Consider the following 20,100-nt stretch of genomic DNA (forward strand, 5'->3'; position numbering starts at 1 on the left):
AATTGAGACAGAGAGGTCAAAGAAGGGAAGGGAAGTGTCAGAGATGGACCATGTGAAAATAATGGAGGGGTGGAGATTGGAAGCAAAATTAATAAATCTTTCCAGGTCCAGACGAGAGCATGAAGCCGCACGGAAGTAATCATCGATGTATCGCAGAAAGAGTTGTGGGAGGGGGCCAAAGTAGGACTGGAACAAGGAATGTTCCACATACCCCATAAAGAGACAGGCATCGCTGGGGCCCATGCGGGTACCCATAGCCACACCTTTTATATGGAGGATGTGAGAGGAGTTAAAGGAGAAATTGTTCAGTGTGAGAACAAGTTCAGCCAGACGAAGGAGAGTAGTGGTGGATGGGGATTGTTCGGGCCCCTGTTCAAGGAAGAAGCTAAGGGCCCTCAGACCATTCTGGTGGGGGATGGAGGTGTAGAGGGATTGGACGTCCATGGTGAAGAGGAGGCGGTTCGGGCCAGAGAACTGGAAATTGTTGATGTGACGTAAGGTGTCAGAGGAATCACGGATGTAGGTGGGAAGGGACTGGACAAGGGGAGAGAGAAGGGAGTCAAGATAACGAGAAATGAGTTCTGTGGGGCAGGAACAGGCTGACACGATCGGTCTGCCGGGACAGTTCTGTTTGTGGATTTTGGGTAGGAGGTAGAAGCGGGCCGTCCGAAGTTGGGCGACTATCAGGTCGGAAGCTGTGGGAGGAAGATCTCCAGAGGAGATGAGGTCAGTGACAGTCCTGGAAACAGTGGCTTGATGTTCAGTGGTGGAGTCATGGTCCAGGGAGAGGTAGGAGTAAGTGTCTGCGAGTTGACGCTCAGCCTCCGCGAGGTAGAGGTCAGTGCGCCAGACAACAACAGCACCACCCTTGTCAGCGGGTTTGATGACAATGTTAGGGTTGGACCTGAGAGAACGGAGTGCAGTGAGTTCAGAGAGAGACAGATTAGAATGGGTGAGAGGAGCAGAGAAATTGAGACGGCTAATGTCATGCTGACAGTTCTCAATGAAAAGATCAAGAGAAGGTAAGAATCCAGAGGGAGGGGTCCAGGTGGAGGGAGAATATTGGAGGTGGGTAAAAGGATCCATTGAACGGGGAGAGGACTCCTGCCCAAAGAAGTGAGCACGGAGACAAAGACAGCGGAAGAAGAGTTCAGCATCGTGCCGAGCCTGAAATTCATTGAGATGAGGGCGTAAGGGTATGAAACTAAGTCCTTTGCTGAGTTAACTTTTCTGTTTGCTATCTTAAGGGAAGGCATTAATCTATTAATTTTTTTAAAAGTTATCTCTTCTTTTAAAATAGCATACATAGAAATGTCATGTGTGCCAAGCATTCATCTGATGCTATCAGTAACAGTAACTGCTAGCCTCACATCAGGAAATATTTGAAATTATAGACTGGCTGATTAGCTCTAAAAGGGAAAATGTGGTTAAGATTTAGATGTGTCCCATTATTCTAAGATCCTGCTTCAATGAAACTACTTAAAAATTAATACTTTTAAAATTTAAAATAATTAAATCATTTGTCCCTGGACTGACATATTGGAACAGAGACAGATGCAATAATGAGCCATTTTTATTTTGTAAATGCAGGAAGCATTGCTTCTTGGGATTTATTTGAGATTCTGGAGTGGGATTTACTGAACCTCGAAGTTTACATTGAAGACCTCAGAAATACTTTTATTTTCACATTTATGCTACCTGTAGTCAGTATAACATACTCCCAAAATGTCAGAAAATCCATTTAATTTAAAAAAGTAAAAGAAAATATTTTAGAATGTCTCTCTGAAAACATCTCATTCCTTCAGTGCTTCTATCACCCTTCAGTAAATTCTAAAATCACTCCTGCAAAGTGCGGTTTTCCGTATTTTGCTTCCTTTTTCGCCTGCTATAGAAGTGAGAGCATGTTGGATATGCCTGTATCTTCAATTATGACAAGGCTGTGTACTGCTGCACTTTCAATCAAACTTATTTGCACATCAAAAGGCTTCTTTGGGGCTGTGCCAGGTTTTTTGAGGCCACCAGATTTTGAGAGTTTTCTAGGGTGGCATATATGCATTCTTGACTTCTACTTCTGTGTTCAGTCCAGTAACCTGGTTTGCATCTAAATTATCCATTCCATTTTAGATAACTTGTCTCCTTCTAATTTTTTTTCCCCAATAGAAAGTTTATTTTTAAGTCTCTATAATCAAGAGGTTCAAGTTAAATTGAAAGATGTAACCAATATGAGCAGCTAAGCACTATAATCTGTATCCTTACCTCAACTTCCACATTTGTGCAAGGTTGACATAATGTTAAGAACAAGAGCATCACCCTGCAAGACAGCAAACAGTAGAATTTGAAAATCAAAATACCAGAGAGTTCTTCTGATATTAACTCATTCACATTTCCACCAACGATGGCAAGATCCACTTCATTGTACACCATGGTCAGGCTATCAAGACTGTTCGCTAAACAGGCCACTGTCAAAAATAATACATTAGTAACATGCATGTGTATTTCAGTTCACTGTGCCATGTTGTTTTGGGATTCTAGATTCACATCTATGATTCACGTCCAGCAGCTTGGGTGAGGAACTGGAGAAACTACATACATTTCCTAGAAAAGGAAAGCAAGTGAAAATGGGAAAGCTAAGACTCGGACATACCCACTGGTGTTAATGACAAAACACTTTTGATCACAAATAATTCCAGATAGGCAAGGTCATTTTGCCCACCTTCAAGAACATAACAAGCCCTGAAGACCCTCCCAATACTGGCAAACAATTGGTGGTTAAATTATTTGAGTTCTCATTTCTACTACTCTCTTTAGGAGTGCATACCAGGTAGTCATTTGGTGTGTGAACAATGTTCTGATGTCGGGCCCATATCTGCTTTTTATTAGTTTGAAACTGAATTCATGGGGAGCTGGTGGAGGCTTGGGGGATAGGTTTTGGGCTGCCTGGTCAGCTAAGGAATAAGAAGGCACCTAGTTTGAGTCTGTGAGATCTGATAAATAAATCAGACTGCAAGATGGAAAATTCTCTCAAAATCTCTTTAATTTTAAAGAGAAGTGCACCATTTTAACATGACTGCTGACAATCATGGAATTATAGAATTATATGCAGAAGGAGGCCAAGGCCATTTGGCCTATCGTGCCTGTGCTGGCTCTTTGAAAGAACTATCTAAGTAGTCCCACTCCCCTCCTCTTCCCTCCGGTCCTGTAATTTTACTTTACTGTTCATGTACTTATTCAGCACTCAAAGGACAGAGAAATTACGGTTGTTCTTCAGAGAGCAATGAAGATTTGATGGAGGTTTTCAACATCTTGAAGTATTGTAAGGAAGTACATAAAGTGAACCTATTTCTAGTGGCAAAAGTAACCAGCAGACACAGCCAAGTTGTCAGCAGAAATACCTCAGTTGGGAGAATTAGACTGAAGGTCTAAAGGTCCCTGGTTCAATCCCCGGTTTCAGCAGAGGATGTGGTTCATTTTCATCTTCTCCCCATTCATACCTTACAGGCCATGTCCCAGACACCACCACCACCATCCTAGGTATGTCCTGTCCCACCTACAGGACAGACTCACCAGAGATAGCAGCACATTGGCATACAGATGGGACGGAGTTACGGCACAGCAGTTGGTAAAGGCTGAGTTGTTTAAATCCCAGAGAGAAACTTGAACAGCTATCATAACCTATATTTTCAACTGATGCAGCTCTGGATTCAGGAATAAAACCACCAAGCCTCAAGGGTTTTTTTCATATAAAACTAAATTAAACATTTATTAATTTAACAACAAATGAAGCACATACACATGTCTACAGATTACTACCATAACAACTTTTAAATAAATCCCCAAACTAACCACTCCCAGGTAACTCTTCACCAAGGCAACAATAACCCATAGACTTTAAACAGACATCAGGCAAAGTACATTTGATCTTACGAATTCAAAATGAGGTTCCTTTGCAGACAGTTGTAGGCTTACAGCTGGTTAGATCTTAAATGCCTCTGACCTGCATACACAAAACTCCTTTCTGTTTATACCTAGCTCCTCCTTTGAATGTAAATTTTCCATTGTATTACTAAGTTTTAAAAAATTTTACCTCTCCTAACAATAATCCTTTCATTCCACCAATTTTATTAGTAATATAAACACGTTGCTTGGCGTCTCCCAGCTAGATGCAAGATTTTATCCATTCTTTTGAATGGTTTATTCAACTAATGCAAATTACACTTTACCTTTTAACTTCCTTACGTCTATCTAATTAACATCTCAAAACTACCATACGCCAAAGCACCCAGACTAGCTGGCTTTAATCCAATTAAGCCACACACGCACACAGGCACACACACACCCTAATACAATTCCAATTTAAAAATAATACTGAATACAGAAAGGCCTGGATAGAGTGGACGTGGGGAAGACGTTTCCATTAGGAGGAGAGACTAGGACCCGAGGGCACAGCCTCAGAGTAAAGGGAAGACCTTTTAGAACAGAGATGAGGAGAAACTTCTGTAGCCAGAGAGTGGTGAATCTATGGAATTCATTGCCACAGAAGGCTATGGAGGCCAGGTCATTGAGTGTATTTAAAACCGAGATAGGTAGGTTCTTGATTGGTAAGGGAATCAAAGGTTACGGGGAGAAGGCGGGAGAATGGGGTTGAGAAACTTATCAGCCATGATTGAATGGCGGAGCAGACTCGATGGGCCGAATGGCCTAATTTCTGCTCCTATGTCTTATGGTCTTATAATTTCCAATAACATTATAGACATTAATATCTCCTCATGACACCCTCGCAGTCCTCAACATCGACTCTGGGCCCTATGAAGTCTCATGACATCAGGTCAAACATTGGCAAGGAAACCTCCTGCTGGTTACCACCTACTGCCCCCCTGTCAGCTGATGAATCCGTACTCCTCCATATTGAACAACGCTTGGAGGAAGCACCAATGGTGGCAAGGGCACAGAATGTACTCTGGGTGAGGGACTTCAATGTTGATCACAAGAGTGGCTCGGTGGCAACACTGCTGCCTGGGCTGGTTGAGTCCTAAAGGACATTGCTGCTCGACTGGGTCTGTGACAGGTGGTGAGGGAACCAAGAGAGAAAAACATACTTCACCGCATCCGCACCAATCTACCTGTCGCAAATGCATCTGTCCATGACAGTATTGGTAGGAATGACCACCATGCACTCCTTGTGGAAACGAAGTCCTGTCTTCACATTGAGGATTATGTGACACTACCACCGTGCTAAATGGGATAGATTTTGAGCAGATCTAGCAACGCAAAACTAGGCATTCATGAGACACTGTGGGCCACCAACAGAATTGTAGTCAAACACAATCTGCAACCTCATGGCCCGGCATATACCCCACTATGTCATTACCATCAAGCTGGGGGATCAACCCTGGTTCAATGAAGAGTGCAAGAAGGCATGCCAGGAGCAGCACCAGGCAAAGCTCAAAATGAGGTGTCAACCTGGGTGAAGCTACAACACAGTACTACTTGCATGCCAACCAGCATAAGCAGCAAATGATAGACAGAGCTAAGCAATTCCTCAACCAGTGGATCAGATCTAAGCTCTGCAGTCCTGCCACATCCAGTCGTGAATGGTGGTGGACAATTAAACAACTCACTGAAGGAGAAGGCTCCACGAATATCCCCATCCTCACTGATGGAGAAGCCCAGCACATCAATGCAAAAGGCAAGGCTGAAGCATTTGAAGCCATCTTCAGCCAGAAGGGCTGAGTGGGTGATCCATCTCAACCTCCTCCCGAATTCCCCAACATTACAGATGCCAGTCTTCAGCCAATGTGATTCATTCCACATGATATCAAGAAATGGCTGAAAACACTGGATACTGCAAAGGTTATGGGTCCTGACAACATTCGGCAATCATGCTGAGGACTTGTGCTGTAGAATTAGCCGCGCCTCTACAAGCTGCTCCAGTACAGCTACAATATTAGCATCTACCCGGCTATGTGGAAAATTGCCCAAGAAGTCCTGTCCACAAAAAACAGGACAAATCCAACCCGGCCAATTACCGCCCTATCAGTTGACTCTTGATCATCAGCAAAGTGATGGAAAGTGTCATTAACAGTGCTGTCAAGCATGGTACAAACTCAATTCATTGTGTCCCTAGGTACTAAATTAGCAGTCTGTGGAGATTGTTACCATTTAAAGGTACAGGATGTCCCAATGCTTGTTACAATGGTTCCTGCCTTGTAACAAGGGTAGGACCCTCGGTGTTTTGATAGGTTACCAGATCAGTTCAAGGGTCAATGAGCAGCTCTTCTTGAGGCAGACAGTTTCGGGGAGTCTGCCAGTCAATAAGTGCCACAGAGGCAGGGTCAGGCAAAGATCCCAGTTGAGTTAAAAAGTTAGAGAAAGGGCTGTGGGGAGCAGGCTAAGTAAAGAGGGCCATCGGGGAAACGGTACCCCTTTGCAGCATTGTCCTGCTTGGCATGGCTATAGATTTGAAAGTGTGCTGTAAGCTACTGTTCGAGTGTACTCAGGAATCCATGGAGATGGAATCTCGGAAGGCGAGACTGAAACCCTGCGAGGTGGGTCATTGTTAAAGCCATCCGATTGGGAGCGACGTTTGGAGAGAATTCCAAGGTAGGATCTTCAAAGGTGGAGATTGGAAACCATTGTAAGAAAGATGATGTTTCAATGAGATTGGTTGACTCACAGCGGGACTGACGTGGGTTGGGTTGTTGAGAAACTCATGGAATCTGTTTTTGGTTGCATCTGTCATTTACTCTGTAGCGTGGTGTGTCTGACTACAGTTCGTCTGTTAATTCACATACAGCTCATACTTACCCTGAATGATAGAGTGTAAGATAGATTGGTAAATTGTTTTACTTTCTGAACTTGTATAGTAAAATTTGTTTGTGTTCGTTCAAAAGCCGTGGGACCTTGTGGCTTTATTCCAAAATCAGGTGCCTTGAATCTCAAACTTTGACTACTTTAAACAAAATGTTATTGGTCCCTAACCGGATCACTCCCACGTCCTAGAGTCTGGCAAAGGATCGTAAGCAGCAGCACTTACTCAGCAATAACCTGCTCACAGACGTTCAGCTCGGGTTTCGCCAGGGCCACTCAGCTCCTGATCTCATTACAGCCTTGGTCCTAACATGGACTAAAGAGCTGAACTCCAAAGGTGAGATGAGAGTGACTGCCCTTGAGATCAAAGCAGCATCTGACTGAGTGTGGTATCAAGCTGCAAAAGCAAAACTGGAGTCAATAGAAATCGGGGAGAAAACTCTCCGCTGGTCGGACTCATGCCTACCACAAAGGAAAATGGTTGTGGTTGTTGGAGGTCAATCATCTCTGTATATCTCAAATTATGGAAATCATGGTTGACTAATTCACTGGAGGTCTTTGAGGAATAAGCAATGTGGATGAATGGGAACCTGCTATGCTGTACTTGGATTTCCATAAGGCATTTGACGAGGTGTCACAACAAAGGTTACGATGCAAGGTATGAGCTAATGGTATAGGGGGTAACATATTAGCATGGATAGAGGATTAGTTAACTAAAAGAAAGCAGACAGTAGGGATAAATGGGTCTTTTTCGGATTGGCAAGGCGTGACGAGCGGAATGCCACAGTGATCAGTGCTCGGGCCTCAACTATTTACAATTTATAATACTGACTTGGATGAAGGGACCAAATGTATGGTTGCTAAATTTGATGACACAAGGATAGGTAGGAAAGTAAGTTGGGAAGAGGACATAAGGAGTCTGCAAAGTGGCAGATAAGTTAAGTGAGCGGGCAAAGATTTGGCAAATGGAATGTAATGTGGGAAAATGTGAAATTGTCCACTTTGGCAGGAAGATTAGAAAAGCAGCATATTATTTAACAGAGAGATTGCAAAACTCTGAGGTACAGAAAGATCTGGGTGTCTGAGTACATGAATCAGGAAAAGTTGGTATGCAGGTACAGCAAGTGATTAGGAAAGCAAATGTAATGTTGTTTATTGTAAAGGAAATGGAATATAGAAATAAGGATGTTTTGCAACAGTTGTACAGGGCCTTGTTGAGTCCATATCTGGAGTACTGTGTACAGTTTTGGTCTCCTTATTTAAGAAAGGATATAAATGTGTGAGACTGATACCTGGGATGGGCAAGGGGTTTATCTTATGAGGAAAAGTTGGACAGGCTGGGCCTGTATCCATTGGAGTTTAGAAGATTGATAGGTGATCTTACTAAAACATAAGATCCTGAGGGGACTTGACAAGGTTGATGTGGAAAGGGTGTTTCCTCTTGTGGAAGAGTCTAGAACTAGGGGACACAGTTTAAAAATAAGATGCCTCCTATTTAAGATGGAGATGAGAAGTTGTTTTTTCTCTCAGCGGGTCGTGAATCTCTGGAACTCTCTTCCCCAGAGAGTGGTGGAGCCAGGGTCAATGAATATTTGTAAGCCAGAGGTAGATAAGATTTTTGATAGACAAGAGAGTCAAAGGTTATCATGGAAAAGCAGAATTTTGGATTTGAGGCCACAATCTGATCATCAATGATTTTATTGAATGGCGGGGCAGGTTTGAAAGGCCAAATGGCTTACTCCTGTTCCTAATTTGTGCATTCATATGTATGTTCGTATGTACAGTCCCAGGACATTGCTGCAGGAATTCCTCAGGGTAGTGTCCTAGGCCCAACCATCTTTAGCTGTTTCATCAATGACATTCCCTCCATCATGAGGTCAGAAGTGTTCGTCGATGATTGTACAATGGTCAGTATAATTCACGACTCCCCAGATACTGAAGCAGTCATGTTCATGTACAGCAAGACCCGTAAAATATTCAGGCTTGGGCTGATAAGTGGCATGTAACATTATTGCCACACAGGTGCCAGTCAATAATCATCTCCGTGAGAATCTAATTGTCTCCCATGGCATTCAATGGGATTACCATCACTGAATTTTTCACTTTCACATCCTGGGGAGTTAAAATTGACCAGAAACTGAACTAGATCAGCCATATAAATGCGCTGGCTACAAGAACAAGTCAGAGGCTAGGAATTCTGCAGTGAGTAATTCACCTCATGACTCCCCAAAGCCTGTCCACTATCTACAAGGCACAAGTCAAGACTGTGATGGAATGCTCTCCACTTGCCTGGATGAGCGCAGCTCTCACAACACTCAAGAAGCTCAACACCATCCAGGACAAAGACACCTAATTGATTGTATCCCCGCCCACCACCGTAAACATTCACTCCCTCTGCCATCGACCATAGTGTACCATCAACAACTCAGCAAGGCTTCCTTCAATACCACCTTCCAAACTCTCAATCTCTTCTCCCTAGAAGGACAAGAACAGCAGGTGCAAAGGAACAGCACCATCTTCAAGTTACCCTCCAAGTCACACACCATCTTGACTTGAACTATATCACCATTCCTTCATTCTCGCTGGTTCAAAAACCAGGAACTCCCTTCCTAACAGAACTGTGGGTGTCCCTACAACACAGGCTGCAGCGATTCAAGAAGGCAGTGCACCAGCACCTTCTCCAAGGCACTTAGGGATTGGCAATAAATGCTGACCTAGCCTGCGATGCCCACATTCCATGAATGAATAAAAAACAACACAGAATGAAGGTAATTGATCTGGAAAGCAATGCCTGAAAGCAAGTTGAAGCAGATACAGTAAGAACTTTTGAAAGGGAATTGGATTTTTAAAAATTTATTCTTTCACAGGACGTGGGGCTATCTGTCTAGGTCAGCATTTATTGCTCAATCCTAACTGCCCTTGAGAAGGTCACCTTCATGAACTGCTGCAGGAAGTGGTGTAGGTACACTCACAGTGCTGTTAGAAAGGGTGTTCCAGGATTTTGACCTAGTGAGAGTGAAGGAGCAGTGATATAGTTCCAAGTCAGGATGGTGTGGGGCTTGGAAGGGAACTTGCATGTGGTAGTGTTCCCATGCATCTGCTGCCCTTGCCCTTCTAGGTAGTAGTTGTCATGCGTCAGGAAGTTGTCATTGAAGGAGCCTTGGTGAGTTGCTGCAGCGCATCTTGTAGATCGTACATGCTACATCCACTGCTTATCAGTGGTGGATCGATCGAAGAAGTGAATGTTTAAAGTGGTGAATGGGGTATCAGCCAAGTGGGCTGCTTGGCCCTGGGTGATGTTGAGCTTCTTGAGTGCTGTTGGAGTTGAACTCATCCAGACAAGTGGAGAGTATTCCATCGCACTCCTGACTTGTGACCTGTAGATGGCAAGCAGGCTTTGGGGAGTCAGAAGATGCAGAATTCCCAGCATCTGACCTGCTCTTGTAGCCATGGTATTTATATGGCTTGTCCAGTTCAGTTTCTGGTCAATGGTAACTGCCCCCACCACCCCCCACCCCGCCCCCCCGCCCCACCCCGGATGTTGATAGCGTGGGATTCAGCGCTTCCAATGCCATTGAATGTCAAGGGGAGATGATTAGATTGTCTGTTGTTGGAGATAAAGTACCACTAAGGGCCTCTTCCCGTTGCTGCTGGGAATTAACCTGCAGCCAGCGAAGCCCAGCACCAAGCATGAAGCGCGGCAGCTTTCACTACTCCTGCTGGTGGTAGTAGGGCGGGGAGCACTTCAGTTATGGGCCCTCCCCCTGCCCCTCTCATCTTCACATCAGGCTCCAGCAACAATTGCCTTTGGGGGCAATATGCAGATCCAGCACTGGTCATCGCTCCCAGTGGCACTGCTGGAATCAGAGCTGCTAGCCATTTGATTAGCCAGCACCTCTCAGGCAGGATTTTCTCACCAGATGGAGTTGGATGGGCTGATGGCCCTGCATATATCCCTGCCCTAGTGTTAGTGGTTATGTTAATGCCTTAAATACTACCAATGCATTGTATATTGAATATGTGGTTAGTCATTTTACCAAACATAATTATCTCTGGAGAGTGAGGATAATGAAAATACAGGAAATTTGCTTTACCTGAAAATTTGCAGGAAAAAGCAAAAATATTGCATGGTTCATAGATGTCTGTCTGTAACTAGTGATGCTATAAAAAAACCTAATAGCTGATTTTACCCATGTCTTTTGGTTCCTCCTAAGTATTATAAGCCTCCAAAGAATACTTTCACTCAAAAAGGAAATGTTTCCAACTTCCCTGTAAAATCTACCACCTCAAAACCACACCAAGTGAAATAGTTTAGAGTTTGGTCAGCTTAGAGAGTTGCAAATAATTTGCAACCAGTAAGTGGAGCATACATTTAGCTCTTGAGTGACGAGGAAATGCTTTCATAAGAGTTTTTTTTGTCACTGATGTATATATTAGAGGACATTTGCACCACAGTTTCCTCTTTTACTATTTCTCATTTGCTTAATAGGAACTTACTTAACCCTTTGTTCCCGTAAATAAATATTTAAGTTATCTTCATTTCATTTATTCTTCACAGAATTTATTTTAAAAAATACTGAAATTATGTTTGAGCCTACCACAGGGTAACACTAATTCAGGTCACAGGCCAGCCTAAATTTCAAAAGCAGCCCAGTCTAGCAATCAGGTTTCAGTTTACACAGTGAGATCACCTTTTACACATTCAAGCCACCCATGCCAAGCAACATTTCCAACCAAGGATAGGTTTCAAGCCTCTGCCTAGCCACAAGCTAAAAGCCAGAAAGAACCATTCAGTAGTATACTTTGACTCACTACCCACACAGAAACCATCTTCAGGATTTAAAGAAATTCTTAAAGATAGTTCAGATAAAGAAAATAAACCATAATGATGTAAATCTTAGTACAAAAGCAGAACTGTGTAGTGTCCTAGCATTTAAGTCTGCATCTGTGGAGAAATTAGGGCAGTACCTATGGAAAGGACAGAGCATATAACATTTCAGGTTCATTAGAACAGATTAGGCCTAAGGATGAGCAGGATTTGAAAAGAAACTGAACAAAGGAAAGGTGAAGGGAAAATAGTCTGTGTCTCTTTAAATGTTTTTTTTCTTTTTATTATGCTTCTTCCTAAGGTCTCATGTTAGTCAGCAGCCATTTAACCTTGTCATGTTTTCCCTTAAGAATTTTTCTGGTTATTTGACGCTTGTGAATGTGCGAATATAGGTACTAGTACATGTCAGCAGATTATGCACAGCTTTGAGAATTTTATTTTTTACCTGTGCAAGGTGGTATTGTCCCACAGGTGCCAATAGCTTAACAACTCATTTACTATTGCTGTGCACTGACGAAGGCAGAGGGGGAAAATAAAGTCTTTCAAAAGTAACATCAAGACCTGAAATGAGCTGATATTGTTCATTATAGATTAAAGATAATTCATGTAAATGCTAACTGCAAATGAGTTACGAGTTTAGTAACATAACAGCAAAATTAATAATAGACCAAGCTGCAAATGGATTATTTAATTACACAATGATAAAATCATTGCATGGATTGTACATAGTCTTCTTGATCTGATTTTCAGACAAGACCCAGAAAATATATCAAATAGTATCCCAGAAACAGCACCCACAGAACAATAAAGTTTAACCTGATGTAGAAGTTGTTTATTCACAGGACTAGGATCAAGGGCTAAATTAACTGAACTGAGAGAATAACAAAAGCACATAAGTCAGAGGACATTGTTTAATAATGTTTCAGTATAAGTCAATCAGAACAGTTTTAAAAGTCTAATCTCAAGTATGTAAAACAAATACATTCCCAAAATGAATTAACTCACACTACAGTTTGATTAATGAACACATTAAAATTGAGATGGAAAGGAAAAACTGCCTGTATAAATCATCAGGGAGAATGAGAAGGGGATCACTGGAGTGACTACAAAAAATGCAGAAGGACATTAAAAGATTGATCAGAGGGTCAAAGAGTAACCTGGAACAAATCACAACAGCTGAAGCTAAGCACAGCAATAAAAAAATCCTTTTATACTGTGACAGCTGGAGTGAAATCAGAAAATAAATGCATGTTATAATGGATACAAACTTGAAATCAAGGAAAGGCACAAAATAGCACTTAGTGAATGATTACATCTTAGTATTCACAAAGGAAGATGTCTGATCCAAAGATACCCAAAGTAAAATTAATGACTATTATAATTGAGAAAGATGATCTGGACAGGCTAAATGGGCTTGATACAAATGCCCCGAGACTAGGAGTATATTGATCCCAGAGAATAAAGTGGCGATTTGTAAGGTACTGACAATTATGGAGGAGCCAATGGACCTACGGAGGTACAAGTAAATTGGAAACAATCTAATGGGATGTCCATGTTGAAAAATGGCTGATCAAATAGAAAATGACAACTACAGACCTAGTAATCTGATTTCAATTCCATGTAAACTAGTGGAATTGATTATTAGGAGTAAACATGAATATCAAAAACTAAATTGACAGCAGTCAGCATGGATTTAGAAGGGGAAAGTCATACCAGCTAACTTCCTCGAGTTCTTTGAGGAAGTGACAACCCAATTAGAGAGAGGCAAGTCCTTTGATGAGGTGTATTTTGGCTTCCAAAACACTCTTGATAAAATTCCAACCAAATGCCGTGAATAAAACTCAAAACTGAGGGATTTCAGGGTAAAGCCTTGGAATTAACAAGAAAGTGGCTGAAGGAAACAATTACTAATTAAAAGCATTATGTCAAGTGTGAAGAAGAACTGAGTTCTATGCCTCAGGCTTGGTCCTTGGAACACTACAGTCTCCAATTTACATAATTTTCTTGTATTCAGAGAATCAATGCAAAATGGCCTATTATGCAACTGATATTAAAAAGCCGCCTTGCACCACTGCAGTCCATCTAATATAGGTCCGCTACAGTACTGTTGGAAAGGGACTTCCAGGATTTTGACCCAGTGACAGTGGAATGGTGACACAGTTCCAAGTCAGGATGGTGTGTGGCATGAAGGGGAACTCTCAGGTGGTGTTCCCATGTGTCATCTGCCCTTTTTCCTTCTAGGTGGTAGAGGTCACGGGTTTAGAAGGTGCTAAGGAGGCTTGGCGAGTTGTTGCAGTCCTGATAATAACAGTAAAGTGGGGGACATGCCGACATGCGGTTGCATATTTAGTTGAATGTAATTCTGCTTCTGCTGATGGCCCACAGCACTTTGTGGATGTCCAATTTTAGCATGGTGGGAGTGCCACACAACACAATGGAGAATGTCCTCAGTGTGCATATGTAACCTCGCCTGTACAAGGGCTATGTGATGGTCTACCTATACTGTCATGGACAGATGAATCCGAGACGGGAAAATTGGTGAAGATGAGGTAAAGTAGGTTTTTCCCACTTCTCGTTTCTCCAACCACCTGCCACAGACCCAGTCTGGTAGATATAGCCTTCAGTACTCAGTCAGCTCTGTCAGTAGCGCTGCTAATGAGCTACTCTTGGTGATGGACAATGGAAGTTCCTCCTCCCAAAGTACATTCTGTATCCTTGCTACCCTCAGTGCTTCTTCCAAGCGGCGTTCAACATAGAGCAGCGACTAATCAGCTGGAGGTAGGTGGTATTCACCAGGAGGTTTCCTTGTCTGCATTAGACTGGATGCCATGAGACATCATGGGATCCAGAGTCAATGCTGAGGACTCCCAGGGTCATTCCCCCCTGATTCTAATACTGTGCCATTACTTTCAGTGGGGCTGTCTTGCTGCTGGGACAGGACATTCCTAGGGATGGTGATGGAGGAGTCTGGGACATTGGTTGTAAGGTACAAGTATGACCATGTTAGGCTGTTGCTTGACTAGTCTATGAGACAGCTATCCCAATTTTGGCGAAAGTGCCCAGATGTTAGTGAGGAGGGCTTTACAGAGTCTACTGGGCAGGGTAAGCTTTTGTCATTTCCACTGCCTGGGTCAATGCTAGGTGTTCCGTCTAGTTCTCTTACTTAACTTTTCTTTAGCACTTTGATACAACTGAGCAGCTGGCTTGTTTGTTTTAGAGAGCAGTTAAGCGTCTTCCAGTTGCTGTGGATCTGGAGTTAAATGTAGGTCAGACCGGGTCCGGATGGCAGATTTCCTCCCCTGTAGGACCTTGGTGAACCAGATCTGGTGGTTTCCAGATCAACATTACTGAGACTGGTTTTTTTATTCAGATTTATGAATTAATCATATTTAAAATTCCCCCAACTGTTGTGCTGGGATCTGAATATATGTCCAGGTCTCTAGATCATTAGTCCAGTAACATTACCTTCATGCTACAGTCTGTGCCCCTCCCCTAGGATCTCTCTGGGAAATTGAATTAAAAAGGAGTTAATAGTTTTCCTCATCCTCATTTAATTATCTTGCGACCTTGTATCTGAATTACAACCTAATATTAGTTATCACATGGGACAAAAAGAAAAATGCTCACGCTCTGTAAATTACTGTTTAGATATACATTAGTCCAGTAGTAGGATGACAGCTGTCACTTATTATTGGAACACAGCAATACTAAAGTATTCATCATGTATTATCCCCCTCTTTGAGAAAAGCAAAACCACTCTCGAAAACAACTGCCTTTAATATGAACAGGAAATGCATTAAGGTTTCAGGTTGTCTGCAACTTCCGTTGTTGCTGATTAATTTAAGAAACAGGGCGTTACAAACACAATTTTTTATCTTTAAACCAGAAAATTTAAAAACTGCTTTCTACGTAAGAAAATATGACAATTTTAAATTTCAGTTACAATTTATTTTGTGAACCATTTTTGCCATTTCCTAAAAGAACACATTTGATCATTTTTCTTAAACCTAAATGGAAATCCCATCACATATAGTTCTTATCAGTAACGATCTAAAACTTGACCATCTTTACACTCTTGTTATCTTCAAATCATGTCTTACTATCTTCCAAAATTACTTAAATATTTTCCACTGACCTCAATTAGCAGAGGACTTTTAGCAAGATTTCCAATCTATGAGCAAGACATGCATTTACACACTATATTAGATGGGGGCTGGTAAACCTGAAGTCAAAGCCCATGCAGTGAATTATAAACTATGAGTTGGGCTACAGTCTCTTAAGGTATGAACACAATTGAGATGTTCTCATAGCACTTATAAGGTAGTCAATCTACCATTAAGAAAGATTCTACGATAGGTTACCAAGCTATTGCACCATAGAATGGCAAATAAATATCCATAGTACACCATATGTATAGCTCAGTCTGAGCATGCCGAGGAAAGACATCAAACAGAGGCCAAATATTGGCTATAGAGAGCAGTAAACAAACTACACAGAGTGTAAGATTCTCCTTAGGTCACTTTCTAGCAAGAAATTTCAGAACACATTAGAAGATCTCCTGGAAAGATCAATGTTGGCAAAAATATCTTTTAAAAATGTTCTACAAGAAAATCTGTTATCCGGCGTGCTCAAAGGATGGGAGGTGCTGGTTACTAACATGTAAGGAGAGTTCTGCATTTCACCCAATCAGAAAGCTCTAGGGTGATCACGCATATGCTGAGGTCTTACGAGAGGTGCAAAAGCGTGCAAATCAAGTGGTGCTGCAGAATAGGGGGAGGCTGAGGCCAGAACGAGATAAGCCACCGATAGCAATTACTTGTGAGATTGACATCTCTAGTCAAAAAACAGACCTGACCTCAGGTCTGAATTCAGGTTAATAGAGGATTCAGATTAGTAGAGTGTCAGATAACAAACATTTTACTGTAGTTTGCTTTTTGACTTAATTCTATCATACATTTCCAAAAAGCAATTTTTGTGGCCATTTAGAAAAAGAATGTTCTCTAACTGATCAGTGATAAATGACAGAAATGCCTGTCAGAGAAGTATTCCATAATAGAAGCGCTCTCTTCAACCCAAGAGGTCACCTTCAGTTCTTTTGAACATTTGGACACATGGCCTACTAGGTAAACAAATGATCACTCCAACCATATTGGAATACAAAACTTCCACTGTCAAGGAAGAGGGGAGAAAGATGACAAAAGATGACTTGTACTTTAAGTCTTAATAATTTAGATAAAAAATGCCAAAAAACACCTGCAAAACGGTTTTCAACAATAGACAAATGTCACACAGGTCAGCTAGGGATGGGCACTAAATGCCAGCCTTGCTAGTGACACCTACATCCTGAGGATGAATAAATAAAAATGGAAGTCTTTTTTGTTGAAATAATTTAGCAGTTACGCATAAAGGACCTTTATTGCAAAATGGGTTCCATTACTGGCACACTAGATTTGTAGAAATACCATTATTATGCAGAAGCTTATTTTGTACTCTTTGGCAGAGACCACAGTAAGCAAAATGTCAGTGATTCCCATCTAAACAGGTCAGGAGACAACTGCTTGATGCAGGGGCACACTGCATACTTAATTTTGAGGCTGATGCTCCCCCAGTGTGGAAAATCTGATGCCATAAAAACTGTTGTGACATTTACAGCTACAGATCTGTGCCTCTAGTTGAAATCAATTACAATTCAAGGGCCAACAGATACCATAGCACAAGACAGCCTCAGGTAGAAAGCCCAGCTGTCTCAGACTCTACCTTAAAGACATATTCAGAAAAGACAGCCTTTACCAATACAATGTCTGGCATGGTGCCGATAATGCTGGATTAGCCTGGCCTCTGTCCACTCCTCTACCATCATCCTCTTTCTTATGATAGAGGAATAGTGGAAACTCCATAACCCAGGAATGTCTCCACTAATATTTAATTTGTCACTATAATGACCCTGGTCTAGTCTCTAGGAAAAGTCTTGAGTCCTCAATAGGTCCAAATGACAAATATAAACCAAATGCTTGCAGCTCTTTAAATCCTACATTAAATGCTTCCCTACTATCCTACATCTCCGCAATTAACGTGCTATCATTACTTTTTAAGGATAGGAAAATCTTGTGGAGAAGTGAACCCTTCCTACTCATCAACATTTATTTATGGTGGGGTGGGGATTGGGAAAATGAATATAATGAAGACACAACAGCCAGAAGAAAACCTTGCCAGCCGTTTTTAAATGCAGAAATTCGACAGAAGCTAAGCTGCTGCCCCAACTCTCATCCCCCCCAACTACAAAAGCTCACCCAGCTTTTTATTCTCTCCTAGATTACCTACTTTCACATAGTGATACAAAGGAAAATCCACCTCACTCAGTCAAGGATTTCAGAGGCAAGTTATGTTGGACCATTACTGTTATTAATACAAGAATACTGAAGCCTGTAAAGGAATTAACCTTACACAACAATTCTGTTTATCATACAAGTTTAATGATTAGCAAAGGCTAAAGTTTCAGTCATCTACAGAAGTGAATGCATGTTGGAGCTTTGTAAACTTAAGTTTCTCAACCTGAGATTTTGAAAGCATCTGTGTGAATGGAACTAAGCTACAAGGAAGTCAGGAGTGGCTTGGCTTGCAGGAGGTGCACTATGTTTGACAGTAAGCACAAAGCTGCATTAATTCAAAAGCATTTGGAAGAAAGGCTGGGAATGTAAAGAGGAATTTTCTGGGAAATCAATTACATGATTACATGATAAAAGTAGGGAAAATACCAAGATATTTTATAGGTATATCAATGGGAAGAGGATAACCAGGGAAAGAGTAGGGCCCATTAGGGACCAAGAGGGCAATCTATGGGTGGAGCCAGGGGACATCGGTAGAGTGTTGAACGAATACTTCACATCCGTCTTCACCCAAGAGAATGAGGATGAAGGTACGGAACTCGGGGAGAGAGACTGCAGGGTTCTTAAGCAAATTGATATAGGGAGTGACAAGAACTGGAGAACAGCTATCGTGGTTCCGCTATTTAAGAAGGGTTGCAGAGATAAGCCAAGGAACTACAGACCAGTGAGTCTCACGTCAGTGGTAGGGAAACTATTGGAGACAATTCTGAAGGAGAGAATCTATCTCCACTTGGAGAGGCAAGGTTTGATCAGGGATAGTCAGCATGGCTTTGTCAGAGGGTCATGCCTAACAAATTTGATTGAATTTTTTGAGGAGGTGACTAGGTGTATAGATGAGGCTAGTGCAGTTGATGTAGTTTATATGGATTTCAGCAAAGCCTTTGACAAGGTCCCACATGGGAGACTTATAAAGAAGGCAAATGCACATGGGATATAGGGTAATTTGATAAGGTGGATTCAAAATTGGCTTAGTTGTAGGAGACAGAGGGTGATGACAGAAGGTTGCTTTAATGACTGGAAGCCAGTGTCCAGTGGCGTCCAACAGGGATCTGTGCTGGGTCCCCTATTATTCATCATTTATATAGATGACTATGTGGGGGGTAGGATTAGTAAATTTGTGGATGACAAAGAGTGGTTGGGTGGTTAACAGTGAGGTTGAGTGTCTTGGGCTACAGGAAGATATAGACGGGATGGTCAAATGGGCAGATAAGTGGCAGATCAAATTTAACCCTGAAAAGTGTGAGGCGATACACTTTGGAAGGAGTAATTTGACAAGGAAGTATTCAATGAATAGCATGACACTAGGGAGTTCTGAGGAACAAAGGGGCCTTGGCTTGTGTGTCCATAGATCGCTGAAGGCAGAAGGGCACGTGAGTGGGGTGGTGAAAAAAGGTATGTGGGACATTTGCCTTTATCCATCGAGGCACAGATTACAAAAGTAGGGAGGTCATGTTGGTGTTGTATAGAACCTTGGTGAGGCCACAGCTGGAGTGCTGTGTGCTGTTCTGGTCACCACATTATAGGAAGGATGTGATTGCACTGGAGGGGGTGCAGAGGAGATTCACCAGGATGTTGCCTGGGATGAAACACTTAAGTTATGAAGAGAGGTTGGATAGACTTGGGTTGTTTTCGTTGAAGCAGAGAAGACCGAGGGGCAACCTGATCGAGGTGTACAAGATTATGAGGGGCATGGACAGGGTGGATAGGGAGCAGCTGTTCCCCTTAGTTGAAGGGTCAGTCACGAGGGGACACAAGTTCAAGGTGAGGGGCAGGGGATTTAGTGGGGGGGGGGGGGATGTGAGGAAAAACCTTTTTACCCAGGGGGTGGTGACGGTCTGGAATGTGCTGCCTGGGAAGGCGGTGGAGGCGGGTTGCCTCACATCCTTTAAAAAGTACTTGGATGAGCACTTGGCACATCATAAAATTCAAGGCTATGTGCCAAGTGCTGGTAAATGGGATTAGGTGGGTAGGTCAGGTGTTTCTCACGTGTCAGTGCAGACTCGATGGGCCGAAGGGCGTCTTCTGCACTGAGGGATTCTGTGATTTCACTGAAGTCTGAGATTAATTTGGTGGCAGCAA

General features: G+C 42.3%; 1 protein-coding gene across 2 annotated transcripts in view; it reads right to left on the bottom strand.

Annotated features, from left to right (window-relative positions):
* Positions 1-20,100, bottom strand: part of lpcat2 (lysophosphatidylcholine acyltransferase 2) — a 78,771-nt gene that overhangs the window by 30,775 nt on the left and 27,896 nt on the right. For both annotated transcript variants that reach the window (XM_078544244.1, XM_078544246.1), the window contains exon 8: positions 2,257-2,311. In XM_078544244.1, coding sequence (XP_078400370.1) covers positions 2,257-2,311 — 55 coding nt within the window. The remainder of the gene's footprint in view (positions 1-2,256; positions 2,312-20,100) is intronic.

Source organism: Cetorhinus maximus, chromosome 6, assembly GCF_964194155.1.
Source record: "Cetorhinus maximus chromosome 6, sCetMax3.hap1.1, whole genome shotgun sequence".
NCBI lineage: Eukaryota > Metazoa > Chordata > Chondrichthyes > Lamniformes > Cetorhinidae > Cetorhinus > Cetorhinus maximus.